This window comes from Vespula pensylvanica, chromosome 1 (assembly GCF_014466175.1).
Source record: "Vespula pensylvanica isolate Volc-1 chromosome 1, ASM1446617v1, whole genome shotgun sequence".
In the NCBI taxonomy this organism is placed as follows: domain Eukaryota; kingdom Metazoa; phylum Arthropoda; class Insecta; order Hymenoptera; family Vespidae; genus Vespula; species Vespula pensylvanica.
The window spans coordinates 4,733,954-4,754,821 of record NC_057685.1 but is presented as its reverse complement, the minus strand read 5'-3'; the positions used below and the strand labels follow the sequence as shown (position 1 = coordinate 4,754,821).

The following is a 20,868-nucleotide window of genomic DNA, read 5'->3' as shown; positions in this document are numbered from 1 at the left end:
TTTTTTGTCATTCGCTTTCGCTTCGAATACAGAGAAGAAGAAATAAATTAGATTAGTAAGCCAATTCAGTTCTTGTTATTTATATAGATTAGTACTGTCCAAAAATAATGAATAGTTTTCGTGATCGCTTTTTAATTCTCGTCGTTTATATACATTTTAACGATCAGTTCTCTATATATTTATTTACATATGTATTAATTCCCCTTCTTTCCTTTCTTTTCGATTCTCGATTATGTATAATTATTATCGACACATGATACATTACTTCGATCATAAATTCTGTAATTATTCTATATGTCTAAATAAAAATTTAAAGAAGTATTATTTTTTTCAAATATTTATAAAATATATATGTAATCATATATATATATATATATATATATATATATATACACGCATCAATACATAAATCCATCGAATTATTTTGATTTAACAATTACTCATTATTTCGCGTAATGTATAAAGCATAAGGATAACCTTGCAATACAAATGCGTATCTATTTAACGTTTTTATATCTTTAAAAAATATAATGTTTTCATTATAAAATTATTGTCTATGTTTAAAATTCGAATTAACTACATTTGTCAACAACAAAAGAAAAAGCGTGATATTATTCTATTATAGGTATATCTATATACATATATTTGTATACGCTACACTGTACACAGTATTTAAGAAGTACCAACAATAGCACATGTAACAATCAAAGAACGACCAAGAGGACGACTTTCTTAGTTCATTTCTATACATTCTTCGTTTGTATCAACAGCCGTCCAGACGTGTTCAGACTTGTTCCTGCTTCTTCAATTTGGTTCGTCTAATTTCTCATTTACATTATATATAATATTTTATAAGCTTAATTTAATCGTTTACAGCTTATTAATCTTATTTTATATCATATTAGATTTCGATATATAATATATCATTTATATATTGAATACGCAAATCACGTTTACGTGAGTAATCTTATTCTCTATTAATAATAGTTTGAATATTTTCAAGTAATTATTCATCATATTGACCAATATAATATTCACCATTGAATTTAAAATTTTTATTTAATTTTAATTGATATAAAAAATTAGATGTTAATTCTAACAAACTATCTATTGTGTTATACGATTTCATGCGTTCTGTCGTAGTCTTATTATAAGTTTCTATACTATATTATATCCAGAACTTTTATTATTTAATATTTTATATTTTTTTTTAAGAAATTTATATATGGATCTCCATACGCAGCTATCTCCTTGTGGTGGGATCCGGAAATCGGTATTGCGAATGTTCGTATATTTTATATTATTCAACGTACGCACTACCGGGCCGAAGGTTGACGTTCGGTGTATTAGAAAATAATTTTGATTAAATATGAATTTATTAAAAATTTCTTGAAACGTATTTTACATTGAATTTAAAGAATATTAAGAAACACCGAGAATAATGAAAATTTTAATTAAAGTATAATAAAAGTTAAATTAAAATAGAATAAATTTTTAAGATGCGTTTAATCGTTTAATTAATATTATAAATATAATAATTTTACTGCTCCTTGTCTAGTTTTACTTTAATACTATATCTATTCTAATTTATAGGTATCCACGCAATTAGTATAGTAGATTCACAATTTACAAACGATCGATAATGTATATTTCTTTGTTACTGCTTAATGGTAAAATGGATTCCTATTTTATAGTAATTTAATTTTTTTTACAGTAAGGTAACTCTTGATTTGTAAAATTACAAAGCTTCTTGATACATAATTTTTCGTTGTCTTTTGCCCATTATTTTTATTAATTCATTAGATATTAGAATGTGACGTATCGTTACCTACCTCTTTACTCTTATTGCTATAATATGATTCAACGTTAATTAATTATGCAATCTGAAATGAAATTTTATTATTACATTATTTGTAATGAAATTTGATTCAATATATAATTTTACTCGTATCACATTACTTTATAAGTAAGTAAATTATAATCATTGTAACGTAGAATCAAATGATTCCAATATAGAACAATACAAATAACAATATACAACATAATCCAAGTAAAATCATTAAGTTTAATAATTTGATAATAGATAATTTTTAAACTGTAAATAATTACCAATTAACAAAATATACACATATAGATTAATTCGATTTAAAAGGGTATAATTTCAGACATATATTATCGAAATAAAAAATTATTAAATATTGATTGAATATAAAAATAATAAATTACGTTTTGAAGAATATTCTTAATCTAACATACCGACCAGCAATCATTTTGTATATATCTCAACATAATTAAAAATTATCTTCAATTAATAATATTTATTGATTTATACATAATTTCATATAATATATATACCTCACAAGCGATTTATATATTGGCGACAAAATGTTTACAACGCATTCTTTAATCCCGCCATTTCTTCTATTTATCCCACTGTGCGACCTCGCTTGTCACACAGTTCTGCCTTTTCGGACACATACACACATACAATCATGCTGCCGCGCGCGCGCACGCTAAGTATGTATATATAAATACGATGAACATTTATTGAAACAATAAAAATTATCTAGTCATATTACACAATCAGTGATATTATTGATAAAGTTTTCGTAATGAGATTTAATGCGATTCGTCAATTTTATAAGAAGTGTATTGTCATTGGTATTTATGAAAGAAGGTTACATATAAGGTCCTCTACAGTATCATATCGTAGTGACATTTTAAAACATTCGATTAACAAAACATTTTTTGCTGGTATTTTTCTCATTTACTTAAGAAATGATACTTGTATCGTGTTATTACTTGTTCTATTAATTATACATATTATTGTGATATATTTTATAGCAAAACAAATACTCAATTTCTCAAATACATTTCATGTAAAAAGAGAAGCTGAAATTATGTCTGAAGGACAGATTAAATCATTTACTGTTGATTACAATGATATTCTGGAAGCACAAAAAAATGACAGTGTGTTGATTATTGATGTCAGAGAACCATCTGAAATTGATGAAACAGGAAAATTACCGGGCAGCATTCACATTCCAAGTAAATTATTTATTTTTGAGTATTATTATAGCAAACTTTAACTATTTGAATTATTTTAGTGGGAGATGTTGCAAATACTTTAACAAATCTTTCTGAAGAAGATTTTGTAAAAAAATTTAACAAATCAAAGCCTAATAATAATACAAAAATTATATTGAGCTGTAGATCTGGTAAAAGAAGTGGTATGGTCCAAGAAGAATTACAAAAAATAGGATACGAAAAGTATATATCAATTTTTTAGAAATTCATTATAATTTAAAAAAATATTATTCATATATTTGTGACTAAATAGTAATAATTAATATACTTTTGTTTTCCAGCGTATATAACTATATGGGTGGTTGGCTTAATTGGGAAAGTAATCAGAATTAATGATAGTATAATTGATTATTGTTATTGTTAAAAAATGCATGATTTTTAACTAACAATACATGATATGTAGAATAAAATGAATTTTACAAATGAATAAAAAATTATTATTAATTTCCTAAAGCAGTAATTGAATATATATATACATATAGTACAAGAAATATACATTGTACACATATATAGTATTGTATACATATATATTAATAAATACATATTATTAACCTATTACCAAATGTTTAAATAATACTATTTACAAGAATCATTCTTTATATAATACATGAATATTGTCTAGCACAAGTTGTGTAATATAAATATTTTTAATAGTTTTATCTGCAATGTTTAAAAATAGTAACAAATTACTTATTTTTTTGTTCTTGTGCAAGTTTTTGATTAACCATTTCTTTGAATTGTCGTAATATAAGGTTCTCTCTTTTCTGTCTTTCTTCTTTGCTGAACATTGCCAATGCTCTTTTTTCATCAGCAGAATAGATTTGGTTTTCTTTACGAATACGGACTGCCTCCATACGTCGATGTCTGTAATATAAAAGATATAATTTTTAAATTAATTTTCTTTAAATAATCAAATATTTAATCAAAATAAAGTTTTAAATAAAAAAATTGTTAATATTATATTACCTGCTACCACTCATGACATAGCCAACAGATTCATATGATGCAATCTCTTCAGAGGTAAGACCAATCTCACCTCTCCTAGGTATACGTTTACCTTCTGCGACATATGCTGCCATTGCAGCACCTTCTCCAGGTAACAAGGCTTTTCCAAAATCTTTTGCAGACAAAGCAACATGTTGTTGTTTCGGTTTCATTGGTCCAACTAAACCTTCATTTCCACTTTCATCAGAACTAGATCCTTTCTTAGTTTCTGCTTTACTATTTTCTATTGTCTTCTCTACCCATTCTAAACTTTCTTCAGAATCACTTGCAGAACTGCTATCTGAGACTTTTCTTTTTTTCTTACGTTTATGCTTCTTTTCTTTCTTAGCTTTTTTCTCTTTTTTTAACTTTTTGCTTTTCTAAGGATTCAAAGAGTTATTTTTATTTATGAACATGATAATAAATATAAGAGAAAAATCATTATTAAGATATTTACCTTTTGCTTGTCCTTTAATTTTCTTTTTCTATCTTTTGGGAGTATGTCGTCCTTATATTTTTTGATTTCATCTTCTTCGTCAGAACTACAAACACATGTAAATTGTACAAATTGTAATCTTATTTTTTCAAATCACACTGTAAATATTAATACACAAAATTAAAATTATTTATAATATTGCAAATTACAGCTTACTCTTCTATTCGTGTAGGTGATTTACCCCAAACTCTGTCAACGCCACATAAACCGATTTGTTCTCGATCTCGTCTTCGAGCATCCATTACGGTAAATTATAAAATAATATTACACAGTTAAAAATTGTGTAATATTATTAAATAACAAATATTTAAAACAGATAAGTGAAATGCTATAATATAACCTTATAAATTGTAATAGTTGACGATTCGACATAAATTAGCGAGTGCGTAGGCGCAACCTCCACCAATCCCGTCATCGAATGAGACAAAGCTTACTTTCTACCAATCACACGATCGCTATAATTGAACGCCATCTGTTGAGTATTAAAACAAATAATATATAAATCTAATTCCCTTGACTGGATCGTAGATCTTATATGCATATAAATAATTGTTAAGTATAAAAATGATATTCTATATTTTCTATATACATTATTTATATATTTTATATGTGAAATAAAAAATTTTTTATACGTATAAGTTTGTGATATTTTTAATCAATTATCGATTGAAACCTATTTGTATCTGACAATACATTATTTTGCATAGGGTAAGGTTACATCAGATTTAAAACTTTAAAGATGGCAGTACTGTGCCGCTCGTGTGCGATCACATCCAACGTGCCGCATCTCAGAAACGAACGAAGCAAATGAAAGGTTGATTATTACGTTGAGTAGACGGTTGCTGATTGTAGATTATAAAATTTTCTGGTAATTAAACGACAAACAGATATGAATTAACATTCTGCGCGGACACTTATTCTATCGGACGTATTTTTTCGTTCCGTCTTGATCCACACTCACATTACTAGGTAAGTAAATTTACTGTCAACGCATGGTCCGCGAGGACACGTTTCGTAAAAGCTGGTTTGCGTTTTTATGCAGTTTTAATATTTCGGTGAGGTGGAATTTTTACTTTATATCGAAAAAATAACAATAATTCAATGAAATCGCAATCCTTCTGTGTATTATACTTTTTATATAACTTCAATATGTAACAAGAAATATATTGCATTTTCTTCAATGAGAATGAACGTTTATACAAATTTCATGTTGTTATTCTATTAAAATTTTGAAAGGTAATTTTGCACAATGTTATATTATAAAAGGGATATATTAATTACATTTATTTATATACAAGTTGATTAATTTTTATATTAATTTTATAAGAGTAAAATAATTAATATCAAAAGTTATTATTACTGCTACATCATACTTATTGTTATACAACTGTTTTAAAGAGATATATTTATTTTGTTTGGTATACTGATAGTAATTATTTTCTTAAGCAATGGTAATAGTATTTGACTAACTAACATGTGTCTATGATATTTTATGTTGTAATTATTACTTTTATCATATACATAAAATAGTTTTTTACCAAAAATAAAAAACGAAATAATGTTTGTGAATATTATGTTATCAATATCAATATCATTTGTGCTGTATATAGGAATGGAGTGTGGCACAGGGGATGTAGCTCAAATATCAGCAGAGCTTGCTCGGGTGGTTGAGGTGATGATGTCACCAAATATACCACAACAGCAACGGATAGAAGTTTATAATGCTTGTGAACGATTCAAAGAGTCTTCTCCACTCTGTGCACAATGTGGTTTATACTTAGCACAAAAATCACCAAACAGAAGTCCTGTAGTTCGTCATTTTGGTTTACAATTAATGGAACATTGTATAAAATATCGTTGGACCCAAATTTCACAATCAGAAAAAATCTTTATCAAAGAAAATGCAATGAAATTATTACAAGAAGGTACAGAACCTTTATTGCAAGAAGAAGCTCATATAAAAGATGCTTTATCTAGAGTTGTAGTTGAAATGATAAAGCGTGAATGGCCACAACAATGGCCAACATTGCTATCAGAGCTTAGTCAAGCTTGTACTAGAGGAGAAAGCCAAACAGAATTAGTTTTATTAGTGTTCCTTAGATTAGTAGAAGATGTAGCATTGTTACAAACTTTGGAATCTAATCAAAGAAGAAAAGATATTTATCAAGCATTAAATACAAATATGGCAGAAATCTTTAGTTTCTTCTTGAGACTAATGGAACAACATTTTTCTGAATTTCAAAAAAAGAGTGCCATTGGACATACAACAGAAGCTGCAGCACACAGCAAAGTTGTTCAAGTAAGTATTGATGTATTCTGCCTTTTATAAACTTGTTTTCTATCAATCTCATATTAAAATCTATTTGAAACAGGTAGTTTTAAATACAATGACAGGATTTGTTGAATGGGTATCTATAAATCATGTAATGGCAGAAGATGGAAGATTATTGCAGATATTATGTCTGCTCTTAGGCGATCCTATATTTCAGTGCTCTGCAGCTGAATGTCTTTTACAAATAGTAAATAGAAAAGGCAAAGCTGAAGATAGGAAACAACTTATGATTTTGTTCTCGGAAGAAGCATTAAGATTTATCTATGCTGCAGCAACTGCACCATCACCTATCGCTGGTGTTGGTGATTTTCACGATAATCATTATTTATTTTTGAAAAAATTAACATTAGTATTAACTGGGATGGCAACTCAGTTATGTTCACTTTGGGGCAAAGATGATGCTTCCAGCATTCGACCTACACATTTTAATCTGTTTCTGGATACTGTCTTGACATTCACAATGTATTCTAGCCTAACATTAACACATTTGGCAAATGCAATATGGATCATGCTATTCAAACATGAACAAATCAAAAGTGATTCTTTGCTTTTGACTTATGTTCCAAAATATGTGGAGAGTACAGCCCCAAAACTTATCAAAATAATATATCCTCAAGGTAGACATACCAATGGAACGTCTACCTACTGCCTTTCAGACTATGATTCAGAAGAAGAATTCAATGTTTTTCTCCATCGATTTAGAACCGATTTATTAGAAGGATTTAGAAATGCTACAATGGTAGCACCACTCGTAACTTTCACATATGTACAGCAATGGCTAACTGCAAAAATAACCAAAGGTATGGCAGATTTGCAGTATAAAAGTGATCAAAACGATCCTGAATATCTAGAATGGGAGGCTCTTGCCCAAGCCTTGGACTCTGTTGTATCCAGAATTTTGTTAATCAATGAAAGACCCAGTGTACAGAATGGATTACAACTGTTAGAATTGTGCCTTAGTTATTCTCCACAAGATCCTTGGTTACTTTCAGCTTTATTATCGTGCATTAGCGCATTATTTGTATTTTTGTCAATGTCCACTGGTTCTATGGCTATGCCAGGAGTGGCCATCTTGCCAAGAGTTCTAGAAAAAATATTTGCAGCTTTGGTATTTGAAGCACCAGGTGAAACAAAAGTCACGCGATCTAGAGCAGCTAAAAATGTCAGACGTCATGCAGCTAGCCTCATGGTAAAAATCAGTTTGAAGTATCCATTGCTTCTTCTACCAGTTTTTGAACAAATACACACTATGGTTCGTGGTCTGATTAGAGAACCGAGTCCTCTATCCAGGATGGAAAGCATCATGCTTTATGAAGCTTTACTTTTAATTTCGAATCATTTCTGTGATTATGAAAGGCAAACTAGATTTGTCGCAGAAGTTATTGGAGAAGGTGTTACAAGATTTATAAGATTTGGATCAGAATCATTTAAAGGACCACTTGAATTGATAAGACTTATAGGATTAGACAGGTCTCCAGTGGAAAATGTAATGGATGATCCAGCAGGGCAAAATCGAATTGATCTCATGATTTGCATTTGTACTGTGTTAAGTGTAGTTAAAAGATGTTCTATTCCCGAGGATCCAGATCGTGCTGCAAGAGGTGGTTTTGTTGCTGCTCTCAGTGAAAGTGGAAATCCAGTTTATAGAAATCCTGCTACACCACACATCATTCCTGTCTTACCAACTCTCTTTGCTTTGCTTAGAACAATGAATGCTTTGTTCACACCAAATGCCATATCAGCTTTGTCTGAGGTAACCGATCATGTTTTTGTTAAAAATATAATTTATCAATATTTCTTATGAAATTTCAATGTTTTATTTAATTTTTTCATATTTATCTTTAATAGGGTTACAAAAATGCACATGGACTTGTAGAATCAGAAAAAGCAAATCTTCTAGGATTAAATATTACAAATGATAGCACTTCAGAACCAGATCAACCTTCTAGTACAGCCTTAATTCGAATGCAATCATTTCTCAGTACAATTCATGACCATTGTTATCATATGTTAGGAAGTGGTTGCCATACAATTGGCAGAGATCTTTACCAATTATCAGGTCTTGCACCAGCACTTATAAATTCAGTTTTTTCTAATATGGAAGTAAGTTAGTTAAATAATAACATGGGAATTTTATTGTTTTATCCAAATTAAAAAATATGTTGTTCATAATTATTTTTTGTTAGCTGATTCCAGATTATAGATTACGACCAATAATTCGCGTGTTTTTGAAACCATTCATATATTCGTGTCCTCCAGCTTTTTATGAGACTGTACTTGTACCTGTATTAGCCCATGTATCTACGCACAGTAAGGAAACATTTAAATGACATCATTATTCCAATAGTATTGACATACTAGTGATTATCGTTTATTTTACTTTTAGTGTGCCAAAGATTGAGTGCCAAATGGCAATATATCGCACATTTATATGAATCTGGAAATTTAGATGAAGAAAACACGGACACGCAAGAAGTTATAGATGACATGTTGAATAGAAATTTGACACGAGATTTTATAGATGTCTTGAAAGTAGCCTTAGTCGGCGGAGCAGCAAGTGATGCTGCACCTCCAGATATTATGGATCAAGATAGCGGAGGTATGGCGGTGGATCCACCAGTTTCGCGTGGTAATAGTATAGTCGCAGAAGTTGTCAGCGAATTGGGCGCTTTTGTGTTGAGACATCCATCCACGTGCCATAGCGTCGTTTTATGTGTTTTAGGGTACTTTATAACTTTATTTCTTATTTTTCCATAATAATTTTTTATAAATCATTTACATTTGCTTTTATATATTTTATGTAGAGCTTTGTCATGGAATGATTCTAATGCCAGCCTTAAAGCTACTATGTTAACAAGTCCAATCGTTCGAGCACTTGCTGCTGATGGCAGTCTGACTCCTGCTATGGCTGCACATATTATGGTTGCAGTCCTTCAAGGATTGCAGCTTCATGGTCAACATGAAGCGAATCAGGGCTCTCTGATAACTTTAGGTGCACAAGTTTATGAATGTCTAAGACCGAAATTTCCCAATATTATCGAGGTAATGCAACAAATACCCGGAGTTAATCCTGCAGATTTACAACGATTTGATGAAAAAATGGCAATAGTTAGTACAAAGGGTAACAAAGTTGAAAAGGGGAAAAAAGATCTTTTTAAAAAGATTACAAATCAGGTAAAACTTTGTTATTTACAAGTGAATTATTTCGTGGTGTGTAAACAAAATATTCTACATTTATAATTACATTTTCTTACACAGCTTATTGGCAGAAGTGTCGGACAATTATTTCGTAAAGAAGTAAAAATCGATAATTTACCAAGAATAGAAATTTCTGGAAAACCCCAAGCAGTGAGAGTAGATGAGATATCCAAAAGTGCAGCTGATACCGGTATCACAGCTCTGTTTGCAGGGCCTACGTAGCAGAGTCACATTGATTATGCCTTACATAGTTGGTCTAATTCAATAAATAATTATAAGTTATCGTAAAAAAAAGAGGTTCTGCAGGAAAGGGCCATAAAAGAATAATAAAGAGGATGCTCGTTATCAAACAGAAATGCAATCCTGTTGGAGATATATTTACAAGACTAAGCTGACAGACCATTTGTCAAAACAGACATTTAAATTTCAGTAGGCGAATATTTGTAAAAAGTTGTTTATAATACATTGCATATTCATCATGAAAGTTGAATTTATAAATCTCAAACAGATGGAGATGCAGTATATCGACTTCCTAGACGTAATTATTAATTCCATAAAATGTATCACAATTTTTATATTAAGGCTGTGCTTAAATTCAAGTGTACATAATAAACATAAGTATATGATAATGTTTTATTTTACCATACGTACTCACATATGTGTGTACTTATTTACATTGTACTTAAATTGTAGCACAGCTGAGTACTTTGTACTCTAATATCTTGATTTTGTTTTGTTGTTGCCTTATTTATTTTAAGACATCTCCAAATTGAAATATATAATTCATATTATTGCACTTTTATACTCATATTAGTTAACACAATACATTATTGGTATATATTAATGTTATGTGCAAGAGGAAATGAGAACTATCAAGTGAAGAAATATAATACATAGAGAAGTATGTTCTATTGTGGTTTATCACATTATTTCAATTTTATGTGTTCACTTCTAGCATGCATTTTTATGAAAAATTAATAGCAAGTAATGTTTTAATAAGAATGAATGTTTATTATGAGAGTTCTACAAGATTTGGTTATTAATTAAAATAATAAATTCTATATATATTTTGTAAATCTAAAAATATTGCGCAAAGCAAAGGGATATTTTACGAATCTTATCATTTTTTTTCTTTTCATATATATAAATTTTCACGTGCCTAAATCAGGAATCTTAAGGAATTTTTGTATTTTATAAACACAATATGCATATTATTATATTAATATTTATATTTTCCATTATTTTTCTGATAGATAAATGTTTACCATTGTTTTCTTATATAACAGGCAACAACAGAAAATTCTATTGAATCATAATTTTATAATGTTACTCTTATCATTTTTTTACCGCAATTTTGTGAGAGTGCATACATTATATAACATTGTTTTTTACTTTGATAATATACATGTATACATATACATACGTATATATATATACATATACATATACATATACATATATATATATATATGTATGTATGTATGTATATGTATTACGAATATATATTATATGTCTAAATTTACATGATTTCACTATATTGTGAGTTTTATATTGATAATAGACTAGAGATTATAATACAAAAATTATATAATATAGCAAGTTCTCATATTTTTCATTCTTCTTTTTAATTTTGAGCACTGACATAGCATACAAATTTGATTGCTTGTGTTAGGAAAATATTTTAATAAAAAACTTGTACATTACTCTTACTAAATTTAGAAGAAGCATGTAAAAATTGCGCAATATATTTACATACTTCTTCATTTATTACATGTATACTAATAGAATGGAACGTACAATATTTCTAAATGATATTATCATTTACGATCACGTAAATTTTACCTTTTCTCATCATCTTTATTTTTTGCACATGTTCATTTAACTATTTTTCTCAAAGATGTTCCTGCAAAAATGACTTCAAAAGTACCTAAATGTGTGTGTGTGTCTGCTTTACAGACAAATTAAAACAAAAAACGGATTTTTGCAAAACTGACGTGTAATATTTATAAGATGTGTGAAGAAATAGAAAATTTAGTACTTTTTGTACTTTATATGTAATCAGAAATTACAATTTATATATACATATATACAAATGATGCAATTACTGTTTGTATAAAGAGCATTCTTTATAATTTGTTAAAAAACATTAATTGTGTATAAAAACATTGGAAATATTTATCAAATCTATAAATTGTCTGTCATATTAAACATACTTGAAATTTTCATCTTATAAGCAGCGATTATATGCATAATATAATACAAATTCGTTATGTATCGACAAGCTTCACGAAATGGTGAAGACTGATATCGTAACAAAGTATATATGTATAATTTACTTTGTTTTTTATTTTCTATCGTTATAGTGCTAACTTGTACGAAAAATATTTCTCAATGATCAGCATAATCTGCATCTATCTATTTTTAATGCAAATTGTGCTTCGGTTTAAACGAAGTAAATCATAAATAATTGTCTTCAGAATCATAACAGTGTTGTGTTACCTTACAACATATTCTTTATTTCTTTTTTTTTTGCACATACAGTAGTTTTCTGTACATTTATGTAACATTTTTTGTTCATCATTTAGTATGATGTATTTGTATTCGTAATTGGTAATATACCATATACACATATGTATTGCATTCCTCATCAAGTAAAGAGTCAGAGTAATCTGTGAATGATTTTATGTTAGTAAAAACATTCATCACACACAAATCATCACAATATTTGGATTATATAATGCCATTAATATATTAATAAACAATTCAGTTATTTGCAAAATGAAATTAATGGAACATTGTTAAGTTTTTGTTAAGCTGACTCTTTCGTGCATTTTTTTTTACATCAGTTTAAAATTATGCTCATCTTGTATATATTGTACTGTAATAAAGAAGTTACATCGACAATAACAATACATATATTACCACGTTATTTCTTGTTAAAATAGCCTTAAAATACATCCATTAATATCTAAGCATTGACATTAAAATTCGTTGATAATCCATAACAGATTTCAATTGTATAAATACAAATGTAGACACATTTATATTTCACAACGCGTATACGTGTTAAACTTCTTGTATGTATAAAACAACTGCTTATAATAAGCCTTCGCATTTGAACACAAACGATACATCACATGTACCTATCAGTAAAACTTTCCGATTTTATTCTATACAGCACATTGTAATTTTAAAAAATACTTTTACTTAAATTTTAAGTTTGGATTAAAAATTTAACTCAGGGTAATTCTATAATATATTAGCAAATGAACTCATAAAAAAATACAATTTTGAATTGAATATCGCATTACATCGTCTTTGTAAATAGGAATAAATAAAATGAGAGATTATATAACAATCATTTTTCTAGCTGTATGAAAATAGACATTGCAAAACTTAACACTTTTATATTTTACTAAAGATCCATATGTGAAGCTTATGCCTCAACTATATTCGTATTAATCTTCATCGTTGTTGCGTACTCTTTTTTTTTTTATCTAAAATAATAAAAATATATTGTATATATTTCACACAAGGAAGGATTTTTAGAAAATTATATCACTTATTGCAAAAATTAAAAATATCAATGTATTCTTCGTGAGATGTGATATAGCAAATTTATAAAAAAGGTAGTAAAGGAGTAATTGTCCTTACTAATAATCATTCTGAATAATTTGTGAAACAGACAAATTATATTATATTGATTTAATGGATCTTCTGTAATATTCGATCGCAAAAATAATAATTGGAATGTTACGTAATACACTTTAAAAAATTAAACGCATATTGTCATAGTCAAAGATAGACTTGATGAATCTGTAATAGCGAATTATATTCTAAATCCTACATGTGTGTAATAAAACCTACGATTTTCTTTAAATCGTTCCTTGATCTTTGGTAAAAAGTTATCGTTTATATATAATTATAGAAAAACGAACAAATTTGTTAAGACAGCTTGTCCCTACATTAACTAAGTTGCTATTTTAAGAAGCAGAGCAGAATTTAATTCGTACAAATTGTTGTTAAATTCCAAAAAGGAAGGCAAGAATACAAGGTACATGTTTTTCTTTTGTAACTTTTTTGCAGGGACATACGTAGATTTTGCATAAGCATTTTTCAATTTCGTTTTACATCATCATTCGTAAAATACTAGAAGTTATTTGGATTTATATTACACTAAGATCTTTCGAGACTATTTAATTAAATATCAAACCTAAATGCTTAGGATATACTATTTTTATAATGAATTTTTCGTATTATATTACAATGATATTTGTGGTACAAAGCCCAAATATATTTGTAGGAACTGCCTGCATTGCAACTATATGTAATATAATAAGTCTGTTGTTTTTTTTTTTTTTTCGGAAATATTTTACATTTTCCTTGTATTGAAATTACGCGACACCCAAGGATTTCTACCCTTGATCCGCTTTGTACTTGACAAAGGCAGGTTTAAAATCACTCTCCATGATATACACAATTTGTTAGTTTCAATATTTACAAAAATACAGTTAATATCTCGTTAATAAATATCTTTAATTAGCAGAATTTGAGCAGTCAATTAATAAGGCGATTAGTTTTTAATAGAGTACAACATCTATCAAAAAACATTCGTCCCTAGGCTCTTTTCAAATGATCACCACATCTCTCTTATTTTAAGTCACACACGCATATATTCAAATTTAATATAACTCGATCGATGATATCATTAAACTACACAGCCTCGAATTCCAGTATGCCATATAACATAGTCAGATCATTGATGTATTAATTGGCACTCTGTATAATTCAAGTACCATTAGCATTTGTAGTATTCTCTTTTTTTTCTATGAGTAGAAATACATCCATGTTGTCCTTTCCTTTTACATATACTTGACCGCGAGGCTCAAACTCGTATCTATCTGAGAGTATACCAATACAATTACTGGCCATTTGTATTCTACCTGCGACTCCAGTAGAGTCCATTCTTGAAGCAATATTTACTGCATCTCCCCAAATATCATAATACAACTTTGTGGCACCTATTACTCCGGCGGTAACATCGCCATAATTAAATCCAATTCTTAGAATCAATTTAAATTCCAATAAATCTCGATTAAAATTATAGATGACTTTATGCATAGCCATAGCAAAATCTACCAATTGAAAAAGATGAGTATATTCATGATCACTTTGTTGTCTTACTTGTGGATTTAAACCGCTAGCTGCCATAAATGTACTGCCAATTGTCTTGATTTTTTCAACATTAGAAAATTCAGGTTTCTCCAGAAGTTCATCAAAATCGCCAATTAATTCGTTAAGTACACGTAGATACTCTTTACCACCCAAATAAGATTCATCGTATAACTCGTTGAAGTTCACAATACTGGCAAAAATAATTCCAACGGATTTATGATTCTGCGAGTATTTTGCAGTAGTTTTCAATTGATCAGCAACATATTTGGGTATAATATTATGTAAAAGTAAGTCAGCTTGGTTTTTCATTGATTGTACACGCGTTTTATCTCTTGCTGCAACGAAATTTCCATGGAAACTCAATCGATAGCTAATCTCGAATTCGCGATTCAGAAACCAAACTAACAAGAGTAAGAGTATCATATCCAGATAAATCTCAGAATGGTACAATCTCTCGTTGTATCTTAACTCTTTTTCTCTTTCTGTAATCATAATAGATTCAATCGTAGGTTTATGTGATTCCCCAGTTATCTTGAGTGACGATTGTGTTGACGCTTCTACAGAATTACGAAATTCTTTTCGTGGAATAATAAGATTTTCATCTATTGGATAATTATTCTGTTCAATCAAGATTGCATTAATTAAATTTGGACGCATTGCTGATCGTTCTTGCGTATTGTTTCTGATATCATAATCGCTTGGTATTGTCATATCCTGATTATATGATATATGACTGACAACAAGACAAATAAACAACGCACCGGCAAAGGTGACTAGCAAGTTTTTCATCCAACAATTCAATTGAGTAAAATTACAAAAATGGACCAATCCTATGAAGATTAGATAGCTGTAATAATACTCAAAATTATTTAAACTATGTAAGGTATTGCAAGTGAAGTTTAGAAGAATAGAAACAATTGGTAAGCCAACTAATATGGCACCACAAACATGCCAAGGATACCACCTAGAAAAAAAATTGAAAATGTTTTGAGTGAACGTTGCATGAGTGGTATTTGGTTTAAAAAGTTGTCTAATGCAAAGTAAAACAGCTATGATTTGAATAGCTGTGGCAAAGATACAAAACATAATATAGAAAATAGAAGGTTTGCAAAGCAAGAAGAGGGAGACTGTAATAGCTACATAAACTAGAGCCGATATTAATATGTCAAAATAAGTATTAAATCTTGAAGTAGCTAGTGTTGGAGGGTTGCCTGTTACTCCTTCACTTGCTCTGTGAGCATTTTCTCGATATTCCTTTTCCAATTCTTTGTTCTTAAAAAATAGCGTTACGCTTGATAACGGTGGCTTCACGAAATATGATCGTTGAGAACTCACGTTGTCTTGAACGCATCTTTATAAAACAAGAGTTAAAAGGAAACGTTAAAAGTCAATGAAACATGAAAGTGTGTTTCTAATATTAATAAATAAGATTTACTAATAAAACTATAAATTACCTTATTAATTGTAAATCAGATTGTTTTCTTAACTTATGAAAACATGCACCAAATGTATCAGTTACTGCTGGAGGAAATGGGTATGGCGGTACAGATGACGAAAGTTCATGAGTAGAATTCAAGGTTGAACTAGAAGTGTAATAACCACTAACTCTATGACCTAATAAATCCCCTTGAGCCATACCATTCATCAGGAACAACTATAACGAATTATTATTACAACATTACTGGATAAAGTAGAATTAATGTATCTAGAATATTTGTGCATTTCCTGATAGAGATTTTACCTGCTGTTGAATACTACTACGTCTGCTATTACTTTTAATACCGGAATCTTTTCTACTACATATCGACGAAGCATGACTTATTGTTTCTTGACCAGACAATAAAGGACTAGAAGGCACAGGATTTGGATCCATTTCAACACCATTGTTGAAAGGAATCTACAAAATGATATGAGTAATTAATATATTCAATGATAAGCAATAAAAATATATGAAGTTACCGACTCGTTTGAATCCATTGCGATCTTCGTATTGTTCATTTTTTGGTTGTTTTATAATCATACTCTTTCCTTCTTCCATATCTAAAGGCGTCATTTCTTCACTCGTCCTTTGTCGTTGTAAATATCGCCATGGTTTATTTCGTGTTCTTTTTTTTTCGTAACTTGCAGTTGACACAGGACTTTTATTTAGACCTTCTTTCTCATCAATTATATCGTTACTACTTTCAGAATCCAAAATACTGGGCAAGGAATTAGCTTTTATCCTATAGTTACTTGCATTAGTCACCATATGGAGATAATGTTGTCTGGGTTTATTTTGATTATTGCAAGAGGCAAGACGATGACGAGTTTGCATTAATGGAGAGAAATCTTTAGGTAATATGATATTTGTTACAAATTGATTCATAATATCTGATTTTCGACTTTTGATGAAGTAAGTTTTAATACCTAAAATTGTAAATAATATTCTTGTTTATTAAATGATATAAAATTATAGATAATATTCTTGTTTATTAAATAGTTATGCTAATACTATTGTATACACGTACCATTGACTACCTCTCCTTCTTCTGTGATATATTGATGATTCAAAAAATTTAAAGTTTTTTCACTCAAATGTACCCTGCCTGGTTTACCTGTACTTTCTAATTTATTTGCCAATGTCACATCATTTGACCAAACATCAAACTTAAATCGTTTAGTGCCAACAATTCCACACAAAACAGTTCCTGTATGAACACCAACTCTCATATTTACTCCCTCTCTTCTTTCTATATCAAATTGTTTTATAGCTTCTATCATTGCTGAAATAATCATATGATTCAGATAGATAACAATTAAAGTACGTGTAAACGTTACATAACAAAAAGTTTCTAAAAACCAATGTCTTTTTATGTTATACTAACCTAATCCCATTTCAATGCAACATTTTGCATGATCGGGTCTTGGTTCGGGACAACCACTGACACAATAGTAACAATCTCCCAATGTAGAAATTTTTTCACATCCATGATGTTCACATAAATCATCAAATCGTTCAAATAGATCGTTAAGAATGCCAACTAATTCTTCTGCAGTTTTATTTGAACTCATCTTTGTAAAACCAACAATATCAGCAAATAATATACTGACATTTTCCATAGAGTGCATATTGAATGGTCGAAATAAAGATCGGATGTCCGTTTGATTTGAGGGTATAGATCCTTTTTTTAGAGAATCTTCACGTTCTCTCTCTCTACCACTTTCTTCCATTAACCAATCTGCTACTTTTGGTGGCATTACAGAATGTATCATTTTTTCTTTAAGTTGTCTTTCCATTTCTAATTGACGCCGTACTAGTAATGATTGGCCCACTTTCATAAAAGTACCACGCATTCGGACAAATGTCATTATCAAGATATGTACACCGATTAAATGAATACATATTTGCATTAAAATTCTTATACTGAGATTCGTTGTAAAATCAATATCATCTTGCAAATATGTGTTTGATGTATTAGTCCAATTGGTAATTGATTCAACATTAAGGGCTATTTCAGCCTCTGTAGAAGATGCATTCATTTTATTCAAATTACTAATATTTATATTGTTGACCATTGAATTTATGGTAGAATTAACATTTGTTATTACAAATGGAATACTAGAATTTAGTTTCGTTAACATATTTGCATTTGTAAGATTTCCAGACATTTTTCCTAGAATACTTCCATCATCTAACAACTTTGAACTAAAATTGGATATTGGATTTGAAGTATATAAATTTGATATCATTTCTGTGTCAGCTGTCAATGCATTGCTAACATTAGATATTATATTTTGGAGACCATTAAAAATACGAGAATTTTGATGTGAAGAATACATAGGAATAGATGTTTTGTTATAATCTTCAGACATATTTGTTACTGAAGAATTATTAAAAAACTTGTGATTACTGAATATCCTTTGTCTTTTCCCTTTTGAGCCATAGAGGTAGGCAGTTAAAAATTCGAATATAATCGAATAAATAGAAGATATTCCTATGCAAGCATAAAGAGGCATTGGTAGTACCGTATAAATCAGTAATAAGATTTCTGAACATAGTGCAAAATGTCCTACTAATGTTAAGCCATCTACATAAGGAGGTACTACCGCAAGAAAGAGTAAAGAAAGAAAACACAGCACAGATGCAACTCCTACAGAAGTTGGTAATACATAGGACTTGTAGTAATCTGTGTGAGTTAAATATAATACAGCGGATACCATGGTTCCAACAATACTGAAAATGGCTGCGATAGCTGGCCATGTAGAAGTATTATTCTCAATTCCAGTGATTACAAAATATGCCAGCCAAGATATAGATACCAATAGGATATATGTAAGAGCATATCTAAAAGAAACATTGAATTTATATCTTACTAAAATAAAAAGGAAAAATAAATAAATACAATTTTACATAAACACATACCGGAATCTTAGTCTGATCTGTGGAAAGGCACTTCTTTTAAATTGTTCTTCTAGAATTTCAGAATCAAATTTCGGATTCCACCAAGAACGAGATGCAGCACGTTCAAATGGCACTGGTAAACTAATCCCACAACATCCAAGTCCTTGTCCACTATGTGCCAAATAAGTTTGTATATACGGTGCCAAAGATATGTGTATTTCATCTCCAACATCATCATCGCTATTCTCTTTTCCTCTTGTGAAGCTTACAGATGAACTGCGTTTTCGGTTTATCGAAGAGTCCATATTGATATTTGAGTATTTCTGTGAAAAACGTATATATGTGTATACATATGTATAAATATTTTTGTAAAACAATTTAACATTACAGGTACAGAAATTCTATTGCAAAAACATTTTCAAATCTTCGTCCATAACCATCTTATTCTATAACAGTTCAAAATAACATATGTGCTCAATATCATATAAAAATCCAATTTAATCACCTCGGTTAAAGGCGAAACCGCCATAAAACATTAAAAATCATCCTCCTTGCTGACATTGGAGGTTCTTCCATAAGTCAGCTAGTGTCAGATGGCATGATTTTCATATTCTGTTTTGTACGGTAGTAAATCGAACGATGTAAAGAAACTCGGTGTAATTAGCACCGAAGTTTGTAAGGTCGTATAACACACGACTTTTTAAATATATACAAAATTGGAAGTTCTCTTAGGGAGAATTACGATTTCTTAGAATATCCCCCACAGTAATCCGCAGCCATCTTGAAGTCAACAATACTGAACAATACCAACGACATCGCCCAACCACTGTTGCCACACGCTATCAAGCAGCTGATCACAAAAATTATAATAGATGCACATGCGAAAAGATAATAGTATGCAGCTGTTAATTTCTACTCGTTAGTGAAAGATAAGAAAAGATACTAAATGATTGAACAGTTTTTATACATTATTAAAACGTTGATCTATAGAAAAAAACAACAAAAATAATATCTCTTCTGTCATTTCTGGCGGCAATTCGTACTTTTGTACTATCATATGACTACTGAATGTGTTGCTTATCTGCACGTGATGTCAAAAATGTGCATTCCTTATAAAATGAAATTGTAATTATTTTAATATTGAAAGTGTATTAAAATAGTAGCATATTTTTTAAAATGATTACATAAATGCTTAAACTCGATCATTCGAATAAA

General features: G+C 29.4%; 4 protein-coding genes across 4 annotated transcripts; 2 read left to right on the top strand and 2 right to left on the bottom strand.

Moving 5' to 3' along the window:
* Positions 1-2,473: 2,473 nt before the first annotated feature.
* Positions 2,474-3,540, top strand: LOC122630256 (rhodanese domain-containing protein CG4456-like). Its single transcript, XM_043814576.1, has 4 exons — positions 2,474-2,754; positions 2,845-3,048; positions 3,108-3,270; positions 3,369-3,540. The coding sequence occupies exons 1-4, from the start codon at positions 2,613-2,615 to the stop codon at positions 3,418-3,420; spliced, it is 561 nt and encodes a 186-aa protein (XP_043670511.1). The 5' UTR covers positions 2,474-2,612; the 3' UTR covers positions 3,421-3,540.
* Positions 3,541-3,683: 143 nt separating this feature from the next.
* Positions 3,684-4,979, bottom strand: LOC122630249 (NKAP family protein CG6066). Its single transcript, XM_043814563.1, has 4 exons — positions 4,724-4,979; positions 4,529-4,613; positions 4,054-4,451; positions 3,684-3,951 (listed from the first exon to the last, which is right to left on the bottom strand). The coding sequence occupies exons 1-4, from the start codon at positions 4,807-4,809 to the stop codon at positions 3,774-3,776; spliced, it is 747 nt and encodes a 248-aa protein (XP_043670498.1). The 5' UTR covers positions 4,810-4,979; the 3' UTR covers positions 3,684-3,773.
* A 322-nt stretch (positions 4,980-5,301) lies between these two features.
* On the top strand, positions 5,302-10,726 carry LOC122628683 (exportin-5). Its single transcript, XM_043811208.1, has 8 exons — positions 5,302-5,536; positions 6,178-6,866; positions 6,940-8,652; positions 8,748-9,002; positions 9,086-9,209; positions 9,286-9,622; positions 9,704-10,073; positions 10,158-10,726. The coding sequence occupies exons 2-8, from the start codon at positions 6,180-6,182 to the stop codon at positions 10,317-10,319; spliced, it is 3,648 nt and encodes a 1,215-aa protein (XP_043667143.1). The 5' UTR covers positions 5,302-5,536; positions 6,178-6,179; the 3' UTR covers positions 10,320-10,726.
* A 1,866-nt stretch (positions 10,727-12,592) lies between these two features.
* Positions 12,593-20,667, bottom strand: LOC122637861 (adenylate cyclase type 9). The gene is made up of 8 exons (XM_043830342.1): positions 20,159-20,667; positions 19,675-19,976; positions 18,137-19,596; positions 17,780-18,034; positions 17,236-17,678; positions 17,014-17,169; positions 16,727-16,926; positions 12,593-16,623 (listed from the first exon to the last, which is right to left on the bottom strand). The coding sequence occupies exons 1-8, from the start codon at positions 20,180-20,182 to the stop codon at positions 14,886-14,888; spliced, it is 4,578 nt and encodes a 1,525-aa protein (XP_043686277.1). The 5' UTR covers positions 20,183-20,667; the 3' UTR covers positions 12,593-14,885.
* Positions 20,668-20,868: the final 201 nt, after the last annotated feature.